At 31.1% G+C, this 20,958-nt stretch overlaps 3 protein-coding genes across 9 annotated transcripts in view; 1 reads left to right on the top strand and 2 right to left on the bottom strand.

The window, feature by feature from the left end:
- Positions 1-3,384, bottom strand: part of LOC131668680 (choline/ethanolamine kinase) — a 12,846-nt gene extending 9,462 nt beyond the window's left edge. For 3 of the 4 annotated variants that reach the window (XR_009302308.1, XR_009302309.1, XM_058943040.1), the window contains exon 1: positions 196-327. Coding sequence is in view for 2 of the 4 variants with exons in the window: in XM_058943040.1 (XP_058799023.1) it covers positions 196-270 (75 nt within the window). In the remaining 2 variants the exon portion in view is untranslated. Of the gene's footprint in view, positions 1-195; positions 328-3,031 lie in introns of those variants that run through there. The other variant, XM_058943042.1, reaches the window with a different exon arrangement.
- On the top strand, positions 278-20,958 carry LOC131668681 (galactose mutarotase-like). 4 transcript variants are annotated; one of them, XM_058943047.1, is made up of 5 exons: positions 278-305; positions 12,515-12,723; positions 12,794-13,161; positions 20,246-20,671; positions 20,740-20,958. In XM_058943047.1, the coding sequence occupies exons 2-5, from the start codon at positions 12,522-12,524 to the stop codon at positions 20,818-20,820; spliced, it is 1,077 nt and encodes a 358-aa protein (XP_058799030.1). In that variant the 5' UTR covers positions 278-305; positions 12,515-12,521; the 3' UTR covers positions 20,821-20,958. The 4 variants fall into 4 exon arrangements, with proteins under 4 accessions (XP_058799030.1, XP_058799029.1, XP_058799027.1 ...); XM_058943046.1 differs by lacking the exon at positions 278-305 and adding an exon at positions 489-638; XM_058943044.1 differs by lacking the exon at positions 278-305 and adding an exon at positions 9,495-9,620.
- LOC131668678 (microsomal triacylglycerol transfer protein) lies at positions 13,377-19,710 on the bottom strand. The gene is made up of 2 exons (XM_058943037.1): positions 19,427-19,710; positions 13,377-18,404 (listed from the first exon to the last, which is right to left on the bottom strand). Exon 2 carries the CDS (start codon positions 18,354-18,356, stop codon positions 15,720-15,722), a length of 2,637 nt encoding a protein of 878 aa, XP_058799020.1. The 5' UTR covers positions 18,357-18,404; positions 19,427-19,710; the 3' UTR covers positions 13,377-15,719.

Raw genomic sequence — 20,958 nt, 5'->3', positions numbered from 1 at the left:
GAATCAGCCCAAAAAAATGCTGCGCATGTGAGATACCGGAATTTTTGCTTTAGCGTTGGCATTTCTCAAGAAGAACTCGTTATCTATACCAAGTGGAACGCACACATTTCCGTTTCAGCCAGTTTTACCAAAGAACAAAAAAGTCTTTACAACTACAAAGAATAAATCAATTTTTATAGTTATTAGGCTAATTACGTCGGATAATTGTCTGTCACCGTCGAGCTCCGAGCGATTCATCACGATTCGTCGGATAACAGCCGTGAACCTCATCGGGAAGACTGTTTTCTTTATTGTCTGCAACTCACGTACGTACAGCCGAGAAGGAAATAATAAAAGAGCAAATAGCCGGCAAAAAATTTCCCGCAGCTTCGTTATTATTGCGAACAATTGTCGGTGATCGCTGCAAATCTCGGCGCGTGCACTCGAACACTGGCTCAAACATCGAACCTTTTCGCTACGTCTCTTCGCAGTCGTGGCTAAAAATAGTGTTGCGCAACGTGGCGGTGCATACAGTTCGTGCACTCCTGTTTGTCACAGGCAAACAGAGCGAAGCGAGAATTCTACTTCGAGCGAAAATTGCTCGTATCTAAGCAAATCCGACAAAACATCGAGCAGGAATTCCCGAATGCGCTTTCAAGGTGAGCGCCGATATTTATTGTGCCACCTGGCACGTGCATCATTGCTTTTCTATTACCGCACGTGACGGCAATACATAGAGCTCGCGAGAGATCGAATACTTCCGCGCACGATTAATTTTGAGAGAAACAGGTTCTAGACGCATTTAATATGATACAGGCTGGCTTGTTATTATTGCAATCATAAGAGAGTTTCGACCGCACACGAGATTCTTTGAAAAATTTCTGAATTGCATGTCAGCAAAAAAAAAGAAAAGAAACGAATATTTCAGTTCCAGTTGACGTGTGCAAGCTTAAATAATTTTTCACGACAAAAATAAATCTTTCATTGCGACAGCAAGTTGCAAAAATGATTTATCAATGATTATCGTTACCATTTTCGCACTCTTCCTTTATATACATTACTTTAATTATGATAACGTTTGTTCCTAATTATCATCGCATATTAATAAATTTTTGTTTGATTTAACTTCAAGAGTTTATTTCACTCAGAGTTATTTAAAGAATAAAAGCTATCGAAATAAGACTCTTCCACATGGAACAATGACAGATTGCTTTTGTACTGCACGAGACGCTAGCAGATCATCTTTCATGTTAAAACACAATAAGTATGTCTTGAAGAAACCAAGCCTACGCTCAATAAATCCAATTACTCGCAGATTGAATTTTCTGATTGACATCAATTCCATGGCAACTACGTTGATGCTAACTCGGTTAAATTTTATTATACGAAGTAAGCATTTTCACTAAGGCGTGTACGTTGGACGCTGACTCATCAGTAGTTTTAAAATGTTTCTTTACAAACTTGCTGATAACGTAAATTAGATACATTGCTCGACCAGCTTGTTAAATTTTACACGTACCAAAGTGATATTTCATATCTCAATTTGTCAACAATTATTTTTGTCTGCGAAAATTGTAATACTTTTATACTACTTCTATTTTTCTGTTATTGATAAATAAAAAATTTCTTTCTAACCGCTCGAAATTACAATCGTAAAAAATAACAATTCTAATAAAAATTGACAATTTAGTATTCACCGTAGTTTTTCAGTTATTCAAAATTACATCTCGTTTTTGCTTCAAAACATTATCAACTTTCTTCTCCGAAAACCGGCAAGTTTATACGAATGGAGAAGCGTTAGTTTATCATGACATTTATTTTAATTTTATTATGTTGAACAGGAATAACTTTGCTTGTATCAATAAATTTCATAATTTTTCGATATACCTAAACATGAAATATAAAGTCATTTAATAAATATTTAAATTAAAGTGTATTTATTTACACAAATAGATTATTGATAAAATGTTAATTATTTATAGGTATTTAGTGAAAAGATAAATTTTATTGAACAATGGTGTATTTCAATCTAATTATCAAAAAAAAAACTACACACAAAATTTCGAAACTCTATCATTAGCTATTTATAGCACTACAATCTCAGAGATGAAGAAACCAAAAGTTCTCATGGCATCAGTTCCCATTAAAGAGCCTTAGCTTGGGTTATTTTCAGCCATACTGCTAAGTTGCTTCTCGAAAATTCTAGACTTAGTATTCGAAGTTTTATTTGAAAAATCTCTTGAAAAAGAGTCTCGAAAAATGAAGATATAGATTTTTCTTTGGAAAATAAGCAACACCGTCCGTGGCAAATTTAATTTAGGTTATTAGGTTTTCGAAAAGGCTACAGATGCGAACTGGGCGCCATTGGAGATTAGTTTGTCAGCTGATGTTAGCTGGTTCTCTGACCCTGGTACTTTTCCATTAGTGCCACGAGGTAACATTTTGACCATGCACTCAGAAACGATGTACTCGCTTCAATGTTACCATTCAATTTAAAAGTAATTCTGTGCATGAAAATTGGTGATTCAAATCGCTTTAAACAGCTGTTTTTTGTAGTTTCGCACGTACAAGAATAGCTAAAAATAAATGATCAACGCAGAAAATAGAATTTGTACTATTTCCAGTTTTCCAATTGAATTAAGAAAACGATCGAGTGAATTGTGGTTTTTATAAGCAAGCGTTTATGTTTGATATTAATTAGTCACGCCATTACAGATTCTAATAAAATGTATCAACTAACGGAAAATCTCAGTGATACATAAACTTAATCATGAATAATCGTAGCGTGGACTGATGTATATAAGAGAAGGAAAAATAGCACGGCAAAACCGTATACCCTCAGGTTTTATGATAAATTATGGCGTTATCGGTAAGGCACTTACATCATGTCGATGCAGCGCCATTTTAACGAGGCGTCGCTTCTCTCTTTCTCTTGTGTGCTAATGTCGAACATTTATACGTGTAAGATTTCGTGAACTGACGCTTTGTTTAAAAAAGAATTTCGAATGATTTTATAAAGAGAAAGTAAAAAAGAAAAAATAACGGTACGTACCTTGAAGTTGACACCCATTTTGATGCGTGGAATGTAGCTCGGTGTGTATGTGTGTGTGTGTGTGTATAAGAGAGAAAGAATATATATGCGAAGTTAATAGTAACAAATAAATAGTTGCACTGTTCTCAATTGTCGACTGGCTTCTCAATCAGTTATTCAAAAGAAAAAGAACTCTGTATCCAAGTACGAAACAATCGGTGATACAGGTGCTAAATGCTGAACAATGTTCGTACGCAGATGCAATCACCAAAAAATAAGATAGAGAAAGGGGTAATGCAAGAGACGGTCTCAAAAAATAATGTGCAACTCGTGACACTGGTGCTTGTAGGACTAAATTTTCGTCAGTCTACGACTGTGGCTTAATGTTGCCGACGACGACCGAGTGAGAGAGATACCCAGTAAAATTGAAAGGTGGGGAGTCGACTCAATAAAGTGAGAGGGGAAAAATTGTGTTAACGCTGTGTTTTTCTATAATACGAAACGAAGGTATGCGGCTTCGATGAATTTTTCGGACAGAAACCTTGGTTTAGGTTATAATAGTTAACGACGATAACCACAAAGTAAAAATGCGAATGAATAAAGAAAGGTCAAATATGCATTGAGAATATGCGAGAGGTAGAGTGGTAACCGTGACTGCCTTTTACAGCCCCTCCACTCTATTCTCTCTTAGTTGACTCAGTTCCCCAACGTATTTTCCCAGTCGCGTGAGAAAGAAAAAGAGGGAGAGAAAAATGGTGGGGAGTTACTCCTCAGACAGGCAAGAGACTATACCTATACCATACAATGTCTCTTGCCTTTCTGGTATCTCCTTGGCCAGAGTTGGGTCCTGGGTCTACTGCCTCGAATTGTGGAGGTAAGGTGGGGGTACGGTGGGATAGTACCGTGCTTCGTGAAATCCGGTATATTTATCAAAAATTTCACGTACATGTATAAGATTCGTAGCTATTTCAATTTTCCTATATTTTCATACTGAAATATTGATTATATCAAAAGTTATTAATTTCGAAAAAATAACGATAAAAAATTTTCATATATTTAAATCATAATATACAAGTCGACTTTTTTTGAATACACGTAAAACTTTAAGCTTTGAAGATGTTTGCAACAATAAACAATAATTTTTTATTTTTTAAATTTATTAATTTCTTCTTAAATAATTGTAAATAACTTCAAAAAATTAATCTTAATTCTTGCCTTTGCATGTTTCTCAAGATTTTTTATGTAAAAAATAGTTGTAAAATTAATGTGACCGATACAAAGGAACCAGTGGCATCGATTGTAAAAAGACGTAACGATCCCACCTTATGCTTAGGTGGACGGCACTACGAGATAATTATAATAGGTCTTTTGTCTCCATTTGGCCTTTCCATCTATTTAACCAATCCTCAAGCCAACAATTATATACAGGAAAACGTAACATATATTATTGTGAGAAGGCGCCTAACTGTCTGGTAACAAGTCGGCTTAGCACTCAAGTAGACGCCACTAATTGCAAGATATTAGCCTTTTGTTCCCTTTGTTGGCCTTCCTTCGATGTGTCTAGTCAAACCTCGAGCAAGTCCAAACTTCAATGATTTTGCGAGATAGTTAAAAGTGATTTCGAGTTAGTACAAAATAATCTGTAACTTATATTAGATTTTACGAAAATATACCATTTTCATATGTAAGAATGACAATTAAATGGGTATAATTATGCCGTTCATTCGTCTCTATTGTGTCCAAGTAGCTTTCAATTATTTTACAAATTTGCCTCTGCTCTGTACAGTTGATTTTAATCCTTTGAAGTATGTACGTAGAGTCTTTGTTTTCTAGTTCAGCTACACAATAATTTCATTGTGATGTATTTACATTCAAGAAATTTGATCAAAATATATATAGATTTGCTCTTTCTTGAATTATTACAATAAATTGTAATTAAATTAACTCAAAATAATTAAATAAGTCTTTTAATTAGACTTTTTCTTTTTTTTCTCTTAACTAAAAATTATTAAATATACTCGATATGGTTAGATTCAATAATTAGAAAATACCTCCGTGTTCGGATATATCACATACGCAAGAATTTCTATCTGGTATTATAAATAACAGTACAAATTGTAATAGTACATTACAATACAAGTGCAGGAAAATAAATTTTTACCATGCGTCGATTGAGATGAGAATCTCTTTCCTGAACATGCATAGTATGGTATTTTTGAAATGACATCTGCAAAGTTTAATTTTATGGTTTTATCACCACGCTAAAGTGAATCCAATTGAAGATTTTTCTCCAATATCTAATTCAATAACATATATATATGACGAATATTTTAGGTATTGACCCTGTGGTATCTTGATGCCACAGCAATCAAGCTCGACTGAATTTTGTTCGACTATTTTGAAAAAATGGAGAACTAAAAAAAATTATGACATAAGTATCTGCTTTTTATAATTGCTCTTTTTATTCTTTCTAATAATAAAAACATTAAATAATCTTCATTCTGTGCATACATGAAAACATTCATCATTGTGAAAGTAAAAATAATAATAATTAAAACTACTCATATTATTTAGATAATTTAATTTTTACAGTGTATATAAACAATCCACTTTTCTAAGTAAAGTGATTTTAGTAAAGCGTAGTAAGTAAAGTGAAGTTTGGTGGTTTTCAGCTATAAAAATATTGCGTTTTAAAAATAATCTTGGTGTCCTCATCTAAATTAGAAAAGCCTTTGTAACCCTATTGGAATCCAGACTATTCATGTGCACGTGAGAATTGTGGCACGTATTACTAAGCTTGTTATCATGTAAAAGATTTCACATATGCCAGAAAATATTTCTTCTGATTATAATTTCAGCCAGCTGAACTTGTTTCTTGTTTTCATTTTGATTTACCAACGTGATGTTTACTGTTTTGATTCCCAACTGCATATTGTGTTTATTTATAACTTTTTGACGTCTTCCTTCTATTCTGATTGTTAATAGAAAATAACCTACGTATATTGAATTTATGTTAAGTCTAATTGTTAAGTTTTGTTCAATAATATTCAGCATCATTTGGTTTTCGAACGAACGTGAATAAGTCATTGTTGGAAATCATAGACGCATTTACATATATTAAATAGTTTTATAAACGTATTAAGTAGTTGTAAAAATGTTTAAACATATTTCGTTACAATATATGGAAAAGTACAAGTACACTAACTAATATCTTTTTTGTACACACACACACACACACACACACATATAATAGTTAAATATCATTGTATTGAATGGTAATTGCCCAAAGACATTGCATTTATTGAAAAAATATTAGTAATGGCAATTCAATCGGAAAAAAATTAAGATTCAATAACTTCTTGACTTTGAGGCATTCTTGAAAAAGATATAATTTTATTTAACAAGACGATATCAAGGTCATTTATTTTTCATTGTTGTTCCATAGTATAAGACATCAATTTTTTTAGAATCGTAAAAACTTTCTTTAAATAATAATCAAAGAAAAAAAAGTACTTTTGTAATAAATATTCCATATCATAAAAATGGCTATATTGAGGATTATTAATACTTTTTATAATAACTAATGAATGAAAATAATCTTGCAATGCTTGAAATTGTAGCTTTTTCTATTCTCTCGAATTATTATCTTAAACTTTTTCATTTAAAATGCATACAGTGGCTTACAGAGTAAAAAAACTCGAATTTGTCAACTTCGAGCCCTCAAAAGGATGAAGCAAAAACTCGAAATAAATTTTATATGGAATATCTATTTACATTGCCTGAAGACCTCTAGATAGGTTTCATTCATTTATTTGCAACTCCGTTTATCTCTCTTGATTAGCCTATATGGCACATTTTTATCTTACACTACTACTTCGGATGTATAAAATTTGAGTGGAAAATTTTATTATTGACTTTAATTAAACGTGATTCAATGAAACCTTTCAGAAGTATTCTGCTTTAATATATTATTAAACGTATTTTCTTCAAAATAACTTCAATGGATGATTTGTTTTAAACTTTTCTTATTTAGATAATTTCATGAAATACATGAATATATTTATTTATTTAAAATATATATTTTTTTAATTGAAGCTAATGTAACAATTTTGCGCTATTGTCTATGTTAATTTATTTTATAATAATTAAAAAATACTTATTTAATATACAATGGAACATGTTTATAATTTTTTAATGACCATAAATTAAAAAGAATTAAAGTGATGTTCGCAAAGATTAAGTTCGTTTTATCGATGCTCGTTTAAAATATTCATCTACTGTATTTGACGATTGAATTCCAAGTGATAAAGCTGAGAAAATCTCTTTTATTTATTGGACTCACAATTCCGTACATATGTTTATTGTTTCCTGATCAAATATGAAGTGAATATATGAGTTAACGTAATAAAGTAGGAAACGAAACATGGAAAAATCCACCGGCGATGGATTTTTCTTTTATCATTCTAGTAACATATCAATATTGCAAATTTTTTTTTTCATGGTGTAAGATTGTTAAATATGATCGTAAAATAATATGAATTACCAAACTCAATATTTATTTAGGTGGTAATCGATGGTGTTATTGAAAAGGGTAAATACATTTTTTTTAATGCATTTGTTTATAGAATTATAATCACGACATTTTTTATTTGATATAATGATGTTTATATATTAATAACAGATGAAGATATATCAATTTTAACCAAAAAATTAAGCAAGCATAAAAGAGTTTACTAAAATATTACTTTTAACCAATATTTGATAAACGATCTATTCTCGGCTACGACGTACACTTTAACGTTCAAGTAACCGATTTTTTGTAACTTGATGGGCTTATTTTATACATAAAGGATAATAGTCCTATCAATTTTCAGGCCAAAATATCAATTGGTTAAAATTTAATTAACAATTAAAATCATTATGAATATAACTGAGCATTTAAATATATAATAAGATAATAAATTAAAGAACACAATGTTGAGTATGAACCCTTTATTAAAATCAAATTTAAACACTGATTAAGAGATGGAGAATTTTAGTTTGTTCAATTAATTTTAATCGACCGATTGCTTAATTTTTTAGCTCATTGAAAATTAGTTTATATAAAAGATTTTGTTGATGTAACAATTTAATTAGAATATTTAAATTGTTTTTTTTTAAACCAACATATTTTTTTGAACCAAATAAAAAACAAATTTCTTGAACAGGCTGAAAATCTATCAAAAAAATGTTGAAAAAGATGTAGACCAGTGTATGAATTTGACTTTAATTAAAGGTTGACCTTTAGACATAATGACCTTTGACATTATGTTTTTTTTAATTTATTATCTACTTAGACGTTATTAATCATATGAACACTTGTTATCATTTATTTGTTTTATTCTTTCAAATTAAAAATACGATTTTGACTTAATTATAATTTTTTTGCAAAAAAACTTCCTAAATAGTATTTTAAGACCTAGCCATCTATAATATCACATTTTAACAAATAAAATTGGTATTTGTAGCATTTTTAGTAGCTCTATATTTATATACTTGTTATTATAGGAAACTAAGAATAATGTGTATAAATATCTATAATTTACCTCTGCATCATTCAAATGAACGCAGTTCTAGGAGTAACAATAACATAACAATGAGCATGATAATTAAAAATGATAGTATTTGTATTTCTTCTTTTTTTTATGTGTATTGCAATAATGTATTTTTTTGTGCCAATTGGTGGAAGTTTTCAGTTTCTGGAAATCGTGGCTCCAGAAATGTTACATGCATGATAAAAATTGCAAATCTATAGTTCGTGTTAGTCAACATAATGTCAGTTTCACCATTGGTATCAATTTACATGAGCTATAGATTTATTATTAGTTTTTCTCCCTAGATCCGTAATGTCATTTATTTAAAGTTTGTGAGTGGCTAGATTTTAATTCAATTCTATATTTGCTAAAAAAGAATATTTTCATTTTATTTATTAATTTTTTTAAATTATTTTTTGAATGTTCTTTATATAATCTATGGCTCAATAACAAACAATTTTGAAAAACTAGCTGATAAACGTAGAATTCCCGGATACGTTTATATCTTACCAATCTTATAGTTTTAGTTTACTACTATATTATTATGAAATTGAAAATAGTTTAACAATACCAGTTATTAAAATAAATACGGCTGAAATAAAATTTTCTTTTCAACAGAAGATTCATTGCGTATACTTTCCATTATTTTGTGCAACAAAGAAAACTGCTTAAGTATGCTATATTATTTTGCATTCTATACCGAGGAAAACATAATTACTGTACCGAGTGAAGGTCCTTCGCATCAGAATAAAGTTATGTCTCGTAAAGAATGTTGAAACAACCGAGCCTCGGTGTCTGCGAGCTGCTTATTCGAATAGTTTTCACTTCTCGTAAATGACGTACAATTTAAAAGCAGTAACATATATGTATAAGTAGACTAATTCAAGTTTTCTGCTTCAATCGACATTCGCGAAAACTGGAACTCCAGACGGCGAGCAGTGTGCGCCAGAGACACGTCAAAGTGTTTTTTAAATAACTAACGCGTTCAAAATGTTGATCCAAAACTTAGCTGTAATTTCGACCCTTCTATACACATGGTAAGAAAATTGAATGTCTTAAACGCTCTAAAATTGTAAGATATTTCAAAAATACTAGGTAGTAGTTTCAACCGAAATAAAAACTGTTTTATTAAACCAAGATACTTTACGGCTTTTATTCTACTAGTTTCGTCAAGAGCGCTAATTTTTTATTTCTTTTATTATTTAGTTCAACGTTTGAGGCAAATCAAAACTTAGATAGGTAAATTAAATATTTCAAATATACAATCCGTAGAAACAATCTACTGTCATCCGTCTATTTTAATTAATTAACAAATAAATATTTAATTACATTGTAATCTCCAATCCATTAATATTTTCTAACTCAATCAAAGTGTGCTTCTCAGGTGCCTATATCTACATTATACAATACGTGCACAATTTTTTCTCCCCTTTTTTGCATGTATCTGACTATTTGATTTTTTTAGAAATTTCTTTTAATTTCTTAATTCTTGCGTATATCCTGTATATCGGTACATATATTATTTTGATAAAATTACTCAAAAATTGCCTTGGCTAACTCTGCACAGTACTTCACTGCACAAATTAAAAAAACGTTACTACTATTCAAAAAAATTGTCTAATTTTCATCTGTATAAATAAAAGCGTTTAAATAAAGTTTGGATAACTTTTTCAACAAATAGATGCACGAATAAAACGAAAATAATCCATTGATTTCTAGTGGCCTAATTATTAATGATATTTATTCGATGCCAAGCTTTATAGCGAAAAATTTTAATGAATTTGTAGCCACAGGTCACTGGTGCAACCTTGATGTTCAAAATGTATGTCATAGTATGGGCAGCTATATTACGATAAATTATTGTTTTGAAGTTAGGTAGTGAATCAATGTACGAGTTATTCCCTTCGTAATACATACACATTATTTGAAATCTTATTTTACTTTAATTTAGTGATATATAAATGATGAAAAATGGAATATTATCTTACAACTTTAAAATGAAATTATATATTTAAAAATAATTTTAAAATTAAAATCTTAACTAAATGAAATTTAAATGCTCGTGTCAACCAAAATAATCACGAATAAATTAGTTTAATTTAATTATTTAGTATCACTTTTAAATATAGAAATTTAAATATATCTTAATTTGTCAAGTATCAAAGTATCAAGAAATCAAAATATCAACATTCAAATTTTGGCACCTTTTTTGCATGAACCAATCACAATGCTGGATGATCGGCTACACATAATTCTTTTAAGGTAGGGTATTTTGAAGAAAGTATCAGAATTATTTTCTTAAACAATGATAACTTTCATAAGATTAGTATAAACCCGAGTGGCAAACTATTAGCTTAATACATTGCCAGGTGTTACTGATTGCTATCAACGTAGACTTGAAATGAAAAGAACATTGGAATTGGAATTCCAATGACTTATTACAGATATAAGCAATACTTAGGTAATATGCGTCTTACGTAAAAGTATTACAGTTTCTGGAAGAACTGCAACATGTGTTTGATTAGCATCTGAAAGATAATTACGCGCGTATTTTGTAGAGTTGTAAAATGCAAACGAAATTTATTTTTAAACAACGAAGGACTATAAATAAAATATTTTATACTTTTGTACCATTTAAAATTTCGTTTGGAAAAATTGTGCATGATCCATTACATAAAGTGTATGGTTTTAGACTATTTGATCACATATGAAATATTCAAATATTACTTTATATTATTGTATATTAACATGTAGCGACTTGTTTATAATTAATAATTAATTAATATCCTAAATTTGAATGTTATTTTAAATGTTTATTATTTTACGTAGGTGTTATGCTAATTGTCACAAATACTATCAGCTTATCATAACAACTGAATATGTTACGAATACTATATTAGTTATAAACCTTTCCTAGTAGTTTTTCCTTGAGTATAAATCATTTTTTGTCTAGTTTAATCTGTGCCAAATGATATTTCAATATATTTGTGAAATCTGACGTTTAAACGTCTACATATCATGTCCGGCCTCAAATTTTGACTAGAATTAATGGAACGCCCAGTTTAAATGAAAACTTAGATGGGTGTTAAATATCTGTAATCATGTAATTAGACGTGAATATATATAACATATGATACGATACGAGATTAGAAATACACAATGAAAGACAAGGAGAGATAAAACGCTGGAACTCATTAAATTATCAAAGGTCGGTCGTATCTTTCTTACTTCGTGTCTATACTTTCAGTACTTTATTGTAACGCTCCAGTACTATTCATCGCACTCACATACTTTCTTTCAATAAAAAAACATATTTTGTTGGATTATATTTATAGATCAAATTAATATTCTGCAGGTAATATTGTCAAATGAAAAATTGTAATTATATTCAATCTTGATAATTGTCAATATTCGGTCTTTCAACTACTTCGAAGATATACAACAATTATGCGCGACTCAAGAGATACTGCAATTATAAAGGTGTCGTATCCGACTATAAATTATAGGAATTTCATGAGGAAAAATCGACTTATCGCTGAATAATTTTAATAAAAAATTATATGTTTATGCATGTGAGCGAATGCACGTATCAAAAGCAATATACTATAGAAAAAAACTTTCAAGGAAATATTTGAGAAAACTAAATATTATTACATATGTTATTTATGTTCTTGAAAATTTCCTTCTTATTTCAAATGATTGTGATTGCAAAAATATCAACTGAAATACTATATAATAGAAACAATAAAATAAAATAAAAACTGCAACAGTGAGCTTTGAAATCGTCCTTGATGATTATGAAATTTTAAAATAGCTAATTTTTTAAATTATATAATTATTATTGACTATACAATCTTATGACCCTAGTCATGTAGTATTAAAACATTAAAAGGAACATATTTTGATAATTAAAATTATTATTCTTTTATAGCATTATCATGGATCCAACTAGAGCAAGTCAAATATCAGTACAATCATGGGGACAAGTCGATGGAAAAGAAGTAAAAATATTCACTCTGAGAAATTCGAAAACCCAAGAAGTTGATATTATTTCTTATGGTGCTACAATAACTGCTATACGGACTCCTGACAAAGCTGGTAAAATTGATGATGTGGTTTGTGGTTTTGATAATATCGAAGGTAAATATATCTCGTAGATTATATAATCCTTAATATATGATCATATCTATGCATGTATTTATTTTCGAAGGATATCTATCAAAAGTTAATCCGTACTTTGGAGCTACTGTCGGAAGAGTTGCAAACAGAATTGGAAAAGGCCAATTCAAAATAGACGGCACTCAATATCAAGTTTCACGAAACATTGGAAACAATAGTCTTCATGGAGGCTTGAAAGGCTGGAACTCCAAGATTTGGGAGACTTCAATTGAGAACGATACTGTGATCATGACATTGCTTAGCAAGGACGGAGACGAAGGTTTTCCCGGCGATGTATTGGCTTCTGCGTCTTTCCAATTAACCGATGATGGGAAACTAATTATTGAGATGAAATCGACATCGACTAAAGCTACTCCCATAAACTTGACTAACCACAGCTACTTCAATTTGGCAGGACATGTAAGTGATATTTTATGAAATCAGTTAGTGCATGCTAAGATCGCTAAACTTTTACATTTTTATCTCATATTCAAAGTTACGCATTTTTATTTATCGATAGTAAGTATAAATTGTTGTAAATATAAATATTAGGATACATAAATTGGAATCATGACAAATAAGTAATATACATATTTCATTTTTCATTTTTAACAAATATTTTAATAGATCTCAAAATGAAATGTACAATAGAAAATTTTAGAATACTTAATTAAACGAAGAAAGTATGTTTAATACAAGTTTTGGTACGATAGTATAGTAACGAAAGAGCCGTTTATTTTATTGATAAATAGACTTAATAATTCATTGGTAAATTAATTAAAAAGATTCAATAAAATAAAACTCTTACAAATATTTCAACAAAAAATTAATATTTGACATAATTTCTCGTTGATCTGAATAAATCATTTTTCAATTATCTTAATCATATCGGTAGCGATTGGTGCGGATTGGTATTATACGACACAAGATAATAATAAGAGTCTCAATGAATTAATTATGAAAGTAAATAAAATATCTATGACCGTAGAAAAAATGCATGGAAAAATGGTATTACTGTACATCAAGTATCAAATGCGCTATCTTTAGGAAATATAACTGGTGGATTCATAAATACAATTATCGGAGTACTTCGTAAAATTACATTGGGCATAAATTTAACTTTTGCATTAAAAGTTTCACCTCCACACATCATTTTCAATGTTTCGATTACCCTCAGCTCGTAATTCGGTTCATTCCATAGTAAAATTCGTTAATTAATAACAGCTTCTTGTAAAGGAAAAGAGACATGTTTATTAAAATTCCTAATTTGACCATTATTAATACATTCATGAATTACGCATGAATCGAAGAAATAGTTTTTACAGAATTTGGTAGAACGATAATTAACATACAATTTCGTTTAAGTATTTTTTTTCTATTAAATTATATGAATTATTAAATTTTATCTATTAAATTATATTGTTATACTCGGAATATCCTTTAATTCTTGGTATATCAACTGGGGATGGAATTAAAGAATATTCAGGCGAACAAACCAAGAAACGAGTTATTGAAGACACAAAACCAATTTAGAAATATTTATTAAATCTATTCTATGTGTGTGCCTTTAAAAAATATATTATTTACAAGTTTTCGGGTATTTTCTAAATTTCAGTAATAACCGCATAAGCATAATTTTATTATTATTATATTACATAATATCAATCAAACAATATATATCGCAATACTATTATAATATAATTGAATCTACTGCGCGCTGTTTTAGAAAAATATATTATATATCAAGTGGGAGAAAATGGTTTAAATGTTTTTTACAGGATTTATATAATTTAATTGAAAAAAAATACCTAAGCGAAATTATGTGCTAATTATCGGAACACCAAATTCTTTTTGCTAAACTATTATCTATATTATCTAGTAAAAACTATTTCTTCGATTGAGAACGATAAATTAATGCACGTATTAATAATGGTCAAATTAGGAATTTTAATAAACACGTCTCTTTTTCTTTATAAGAAGCTGTTAATAAATGAATTTTAATATGAAATGAATCGAATGACAAATAACCGAATTACTATATATAAGATTAACAAGTGAAAATCACGAAGAAACATATTTTTCATTGAATATTTTTTGAGAGATTCTTTGTAATACGTGATATTGTTGTATAATATCACATTTTCAAATAAAAATATGTTTCATTCTATATGATTTCATAATTGATCATTCTGCTATCATTAGGATTATTTATTATGATTACAATTTATGAAATGGAATAAAATTCTATCTGACAATCAATTGAGGAACTTCATTTGTTCAATTGAATTCGGTTTAGTATTTGATCGATTGTTACAATATTTTCGTTATATTAAATTCGACAAGGCAAAGGTTGTACAAATTAACTTTTCAAATACCAATAATCAATAGATACGATATCAAAAATGTTTGTTTACTTTAAAATTCATATATTAAAGATCAAACATTTTCTATTAGAAGTATATCATTTACAAAAGTTATTATATAAAAATACGCTATTAGGGTTCCTTGAAAATATAAATATTAAACAAGGTGTTAATTTAGTGGTTTGTCTGGGTCAACATTATTAACATTAATATAAAATTATTGTCTAGTCATCTCAGAAAATAACTGTTCTATTATTTTTATCTTTTATTATATACATCATTTATTATTAAAAATTACTTGAAAATCAAATCATACCGATAATTTCTAATTATTTTGATATAATTAAATAATTATTACAATAAAGGCTATTGGTTAACACACATTGTCTGTTCAACTAGTTAAAACCTTTGCTTTTTAAAATAAAAAGTTAAATGCTCTTCCAATTTTAGCAAAAATTGTGAATATTACTGAAAATTATTTAAATTAAAAAGCAAGTATCAATAGAAATTAAACTGTGTATCCCCGTGTAAGTTAACAAATGCACCTAATCATCCTTATCGACATTAGTAATTAAGTGTCTAGTCAAAAATCTTATTTCATTAATCAATAGTAAACTAATTGAAAACTTTCGAGCACATCTCGTTATTCTTTTTGTTTAGTAGGTAAGATTTCGCTGGTGAAATTATTGAAATCCTACGTGTTTTGCGCAATCGATGTCGACTACCAGGTATCCTTTCTACCTTGTAAATATTATGCTTGACAAACACATCAGGTTGAGACGATCTCATACATAACGATATAGGACCAGAAAAATCAACGTCAGTTGCCAATTCAAGTTTAGGCTCTAAAGTTAAAGTAAATTCAGCTCTACTGTGCACAAAATCGGTTATAATCTTATTACCACCTTGAATGGCAATTCCAGCTCCCATTTCAACAACTGACTGCGCATTTCTTGACCAAAGACTTAGACTAATTTTTCCTGATAAGTCGACACTCATTGCTCCTTCAACATCTACTTCAACAACAAACCCCGATGCCAATGCAATCAGTTCTCGGTGACGATGCAGGTTAACAGTTGTCTGAAAAGCTGGTGTTTTTTCCGATGCGGTACCAGACCAAACGTGACCCATTAATTCTCCTTGGCCAGAGAAGAAAATAAACGGTCGAATATCTACATCTAGAAATGAGATTTCCATGCCCGCAGTTGCTACTTCGTTCTCTGGCGGTATTTCGTTTTCCTCTTGGTCACTCGAAGACATAAAACTATCAAGTCCGCCTGCAAAGAGACCAAGGGAAAAAAGCGTATATTTATAAGAATTACTTTCGAGTACAACATCAACAATTCCACGTTTTAAAAGGCCGCCTTTAATTTCTTGGATTGTAACTATAGAGCCGTTGCTACTGACTGAGTTAAGAAAGGTTCTAGTAAATGCAGTGCTCAGTCCACGTTGAGCGAATGCGTGATAGTTATTAACTTTTGATGATTCTTTCTGAATAGCGATTTTAAACTTTCGTCGAAATGCCATGTCGTCGTTAGAGAGCTGTTCGAATCTTTGGACTAAGTATTTTTTTATCTCATACATCGAATCTGGATTCGTTAGATATAACAATAATACCCGTAGATCCTCCACGGTTGGATTGTTTTTCACAATGACATTCAAAGCTAAAGCTCTGATACTACTGTCAACTCTTTGTTTCCCAAGCTCGAGGAAAGTTTTCATAGCTAAAGATTTAATTTCATCCGTAACATATTCAGCCTTCATATTTCCCATAGCTTTCCAGGCAATGATGCCCATCACTCTGCCTTGACCTGTCGCATACTTCAATAAAGTAGGAATAACAGTTTTAGATCCTAAATTACCCAAGGCACGAAGGAATTTCATTTTGCACTCTTCGCTTGTACATGTCTCCAGGCCGATTTCCAAACTATTCTTTACTTTTTCTATGACACTAAGAGAACCATATCGTTTAGCCATTGCAGCTGCGCTGAGTGCTAAAGTCTCCGACACTTTGTCATTCTGTGGCGTTTCTTCGGAGCGTGTTAAAATATCCTTTATGATATCCGAATCTTGATAGGGTGACATTGAAACAGCCCATAAATATCGTTCTGTATTATCGCCGATGTTGTCCTGTCTGAGAGCTTTCATGGCAGCTTGATGAGCTGCAGGACTCGATGCTGAACCATACAAATCGTACAGTTGTGGCAAAATATTATGGTTGCGTGGACTTTTCAATATTTTCGTGAGTGTTTCAGCAGAGGTATTTCGAATTAAAGGTACTAGTTTCAAAAAAGCATGCGCAGACTTTATCGTGCCCAAAACGGACGTGTCGAGTGCACTCCGACTGCTGTCCAATACTGAATTTAATGTAGGACATCCTGATTCGGGGCAAGCCATTCGTTCAGTTTCCGCTTTGAAAGATACTTCCATGTACCGTGAATCGAGCTTTCTTAAAGCTTCGGCAAATGTAGGAGCTGTTATTGAGCTACCTGAGATCGAGCCAGGAACTAATTGTAAAATCCTGTGTGTGGTTACAGATGTTCGAGCTTCTTGTTTGGCCGTCAAACTCATCACATGTTTCTCGTCTTCCATGACGAGTTTAGGTATAGAAGACTCGGTAAAATCGTATGTGCTTCTATAGACACTCTTAAGATTAACTCCAAGAATTGGATTAGGATTATGAATTTTATGTCTATCACAGTTTTTTTTTATTTTCTCAACAGATCTTGAAGATAGAGTGTTGTAGGATACTGTACATACACCACTCGCATCAGTCTCCTGAACGACGTCGGGGCGATTCTTGTACTGGAATATGCTTGCAAAACCGCGTTTAAGATTCAACGATGATAAAGTTTCCGCGTAGACAGCAAAAATCTTTTTAATTTCGCCGTCTTTCCACAAAATGACGATAGCATCCTCGGTAATTTCTTCTATTCGTGAATCGTGCTTGATGAAACCTTCGGGCCGTGGAGCTTTTCTGGATTTGATCCACAATTTTAGTGATTCGGACTTAATTGAAAGGAGAATAGTACTTGGATCGGCGGGATCTTTCCAAATTGGTAAAACCTTTAATTTTCCTGTGATTTGAAAGCCAACGTCGCCGATACTAGTGTTGATGAACTGTGGCATTTCTCCCATTAATAGACTCGTTGTTATGTCGTACGTGACGCCAGAACCAATATTCCAACTGTTCACGCAGCCAAAGATTAGTGAGATTATGAAAATATACATTTTTACAATTGAGATTGTCATTCTGCTGCTTTCCGTTTTTTTTTTCAAATGGTTTTACGAGTTGAATACCTGTTGAAAAATATAATTATTTAGAAGCATGTTCACTATATAAATGAGATTTTCAACGACATTTATTCTAACTACAATTATTGTGGGCAATAATTATCTTTCTGAAAAAGTAATTGGCTTCGTGAAATTAACATTGTAGCAAAAAACAGTTGGTAACTTATGTTGCAATCATAAAAGCGGAAATTAATACTAGCCACGAGTGAATAATTATGCGAAAAGTCCACGCGAAGACGGAACCACTTCTCGCATAAAAATAAATTCGAGAACTTTCTAAAGTAATCTATTTGAGACCTTTCACGTAAAATATCTGTTACTTAGAGAAAATGAAAAACTCAGAAGATGAGATAAAACATGAATAATTTTGAAAAATCTTTATTTTATTTACGTTCTTATCTGTAATGACTGATGAATGAATAAATTTTGCTCTACAAATTTTCGGGCACTTTACAATCCAAACATATAAAGAACCTATTATTTTTCCAAGAGTTTAGATAAATTCAATTGAACCACGTTTTAATTTTAATGTATCTCAATGTATAACGTTGTTGCATATGGAATACCAGATACTGTGACTATCTTTCCCCTCCATGCGTTTTCTTTTTCTACGACTTGACTTATCTAATCATTTGAAACCAATATGCGGACCCGCGGAGCATCGTCATGAGTAGATATAAAAATATTTATTTGAATGACAGATAATCGAGGGGTTAAAATTTATTCAAGAGGTCAAGGCGCATGCGCGCGTAAGTACTCAAAGGCGCCGACTTTTATGATTCGCGAACTACTTCGAATCATTGACAGTCAGTAAATGAGCCTATCTGTATTTTCTCGAGCGTCGTTAATTTAACGAAATGAAATTTCAGTCGTTAAACTTTGATAAAAGCAAGCAAGAACAGCCTTCAACAGTGCAGTAACCAATACTCGTTCAAGTGGAAAAGCAACAAGTTGTATCTATCGACAATGAATGATGTGGAGATTTGAACGCTATACGTATACTGAAATGCGTGAAATAGTAAACTCACCGATGTGGGTACTGATTACTTAAGGACTTGTACCTCGCAGCGTCGATATAGCGGCAATAATAATTTTTTCGCTCTCGCATCCAGAAGACTTTCTATATGTTGGCTGCTGCCCGTTACTGATTGAGAGGCTCTCACGCACGCACAGCCAGCCCCGTGCACACGGAATGAGCAACTTCCGCACTTTAGCACGTGTAGACGAACAACGAAGACAAGCGAGGAGCGTCCTCTCTTCTTTGCTACGAGTGTGGCGGCTGCCTTCGATAGTCTGTATGCGCACTGTGCTACTATGGTATGTGCTGCTTACTTGTTGCCGCGCCGCGCTCACCATCAGTGACGTCAGCTAGTTGCCAGATTATAGGGGATTCAATGGACTTGCGCTCTCGAGCAACAAGTGTCCATTGACCGAATGTGCTTTCTTTCTCTCCGCGACCAATTTGATTGGGTGCCAGCTGAAATTTATCGATAAAAAAAATATATTTGAACGATATGCCCCTTTTTGAAGTTATTGGTTGTTTTTTCTCAAAAAATATGCGCTTCAATTCACTTGGATCCAACACTCTCATCCCTGATCATGCATCTTTAAGATGTTGATTCATTTATCTTAGATGTTCATTAGATTAACAGTTACAAGTTATCTCTTTACCCCAGAAAGTCATGCTATTTAATCAAATACATATGAAAAATGTAAAATTTCATAATATAAACCTCTAGTTTTTTTTATTCTTGCATCTTTGAGTAACAAAATATCATATACTGTTATATAATAAAAAATAATAAAATAAACTAGTTAAAACTAATTACGAATTATTTATGTTTTAGGGAACTAATGCTGCAGAAATTTATAAACACCAAATAACTATGAGTGCTGATAGATGGACAGTAACGGATGCAGAGAGTATCCCTACTGGAGAAATTCTTCCAGTAGACAACAGCATAATGGATTTAAGAAAACCAACTATTCTGGGTGATGTTATTAACAAAGTTCCAGGAGGAGGATTTGATTACAATTTTTGTTTACCAGGATGCTTACATCCAGATCAGGAAAAATTTGTAGCTAAAGTTATTCACCCAAACAGTGGAAGAACTCTCGAAGTTTTAACTAATCAACCAGGTGTTCAACTGTATACTGCAAACTTTTTTCCTGCAGTTGGTGCTGATCCAATTGTAGGCAAACAGGGAAAACAATACTTCAAGCATGGAGCATTTTGTTTGGAAACACAGAACTACCCAGATGCGGTAAACCATGTGAGTATTTACTGTTTAAATGCTTCTTATGCTATAATAGATGCTACAATAGATCATTGATTTTACAGGAAAACTTCCCGAATAGTATTTTGAGACCTCATCATTTATATTACCATATTGTAACATACAAATTTGGCGTTCAAGCTTGAAATTCCAATTTTACAGTGTAACACAAGTTTGAAAATAGAACTTGTGGCATTTATCATTTTCTTTTCATGTAATATGTAATAATATACTTCAAATATTTAATGAGTTTCTTATTCAATCTCTATTAATAAAAGTTTACA

This window comes from Phymastichus coffea, unplaced genomic scaffold (genome assembly GCF_024137745.1).
Source record: "Phymastichus coffea isolate CEN01 unplaced genomic scaffold, Cenicafe_Pcof_1.1 PCOF00082, whole genome shotgun sequence".
Lineage (NCBI taxonomy): Eukaryota > Metazoa > Arthropoda > Insecta > Hymenoptera > Eulophidae > Phymastichus > Phymastichus coffea.
Note: the sequence above shows the minus strand (reverse complement) of the source record. Positions and strands in the feature narration are given on the sequence as shown.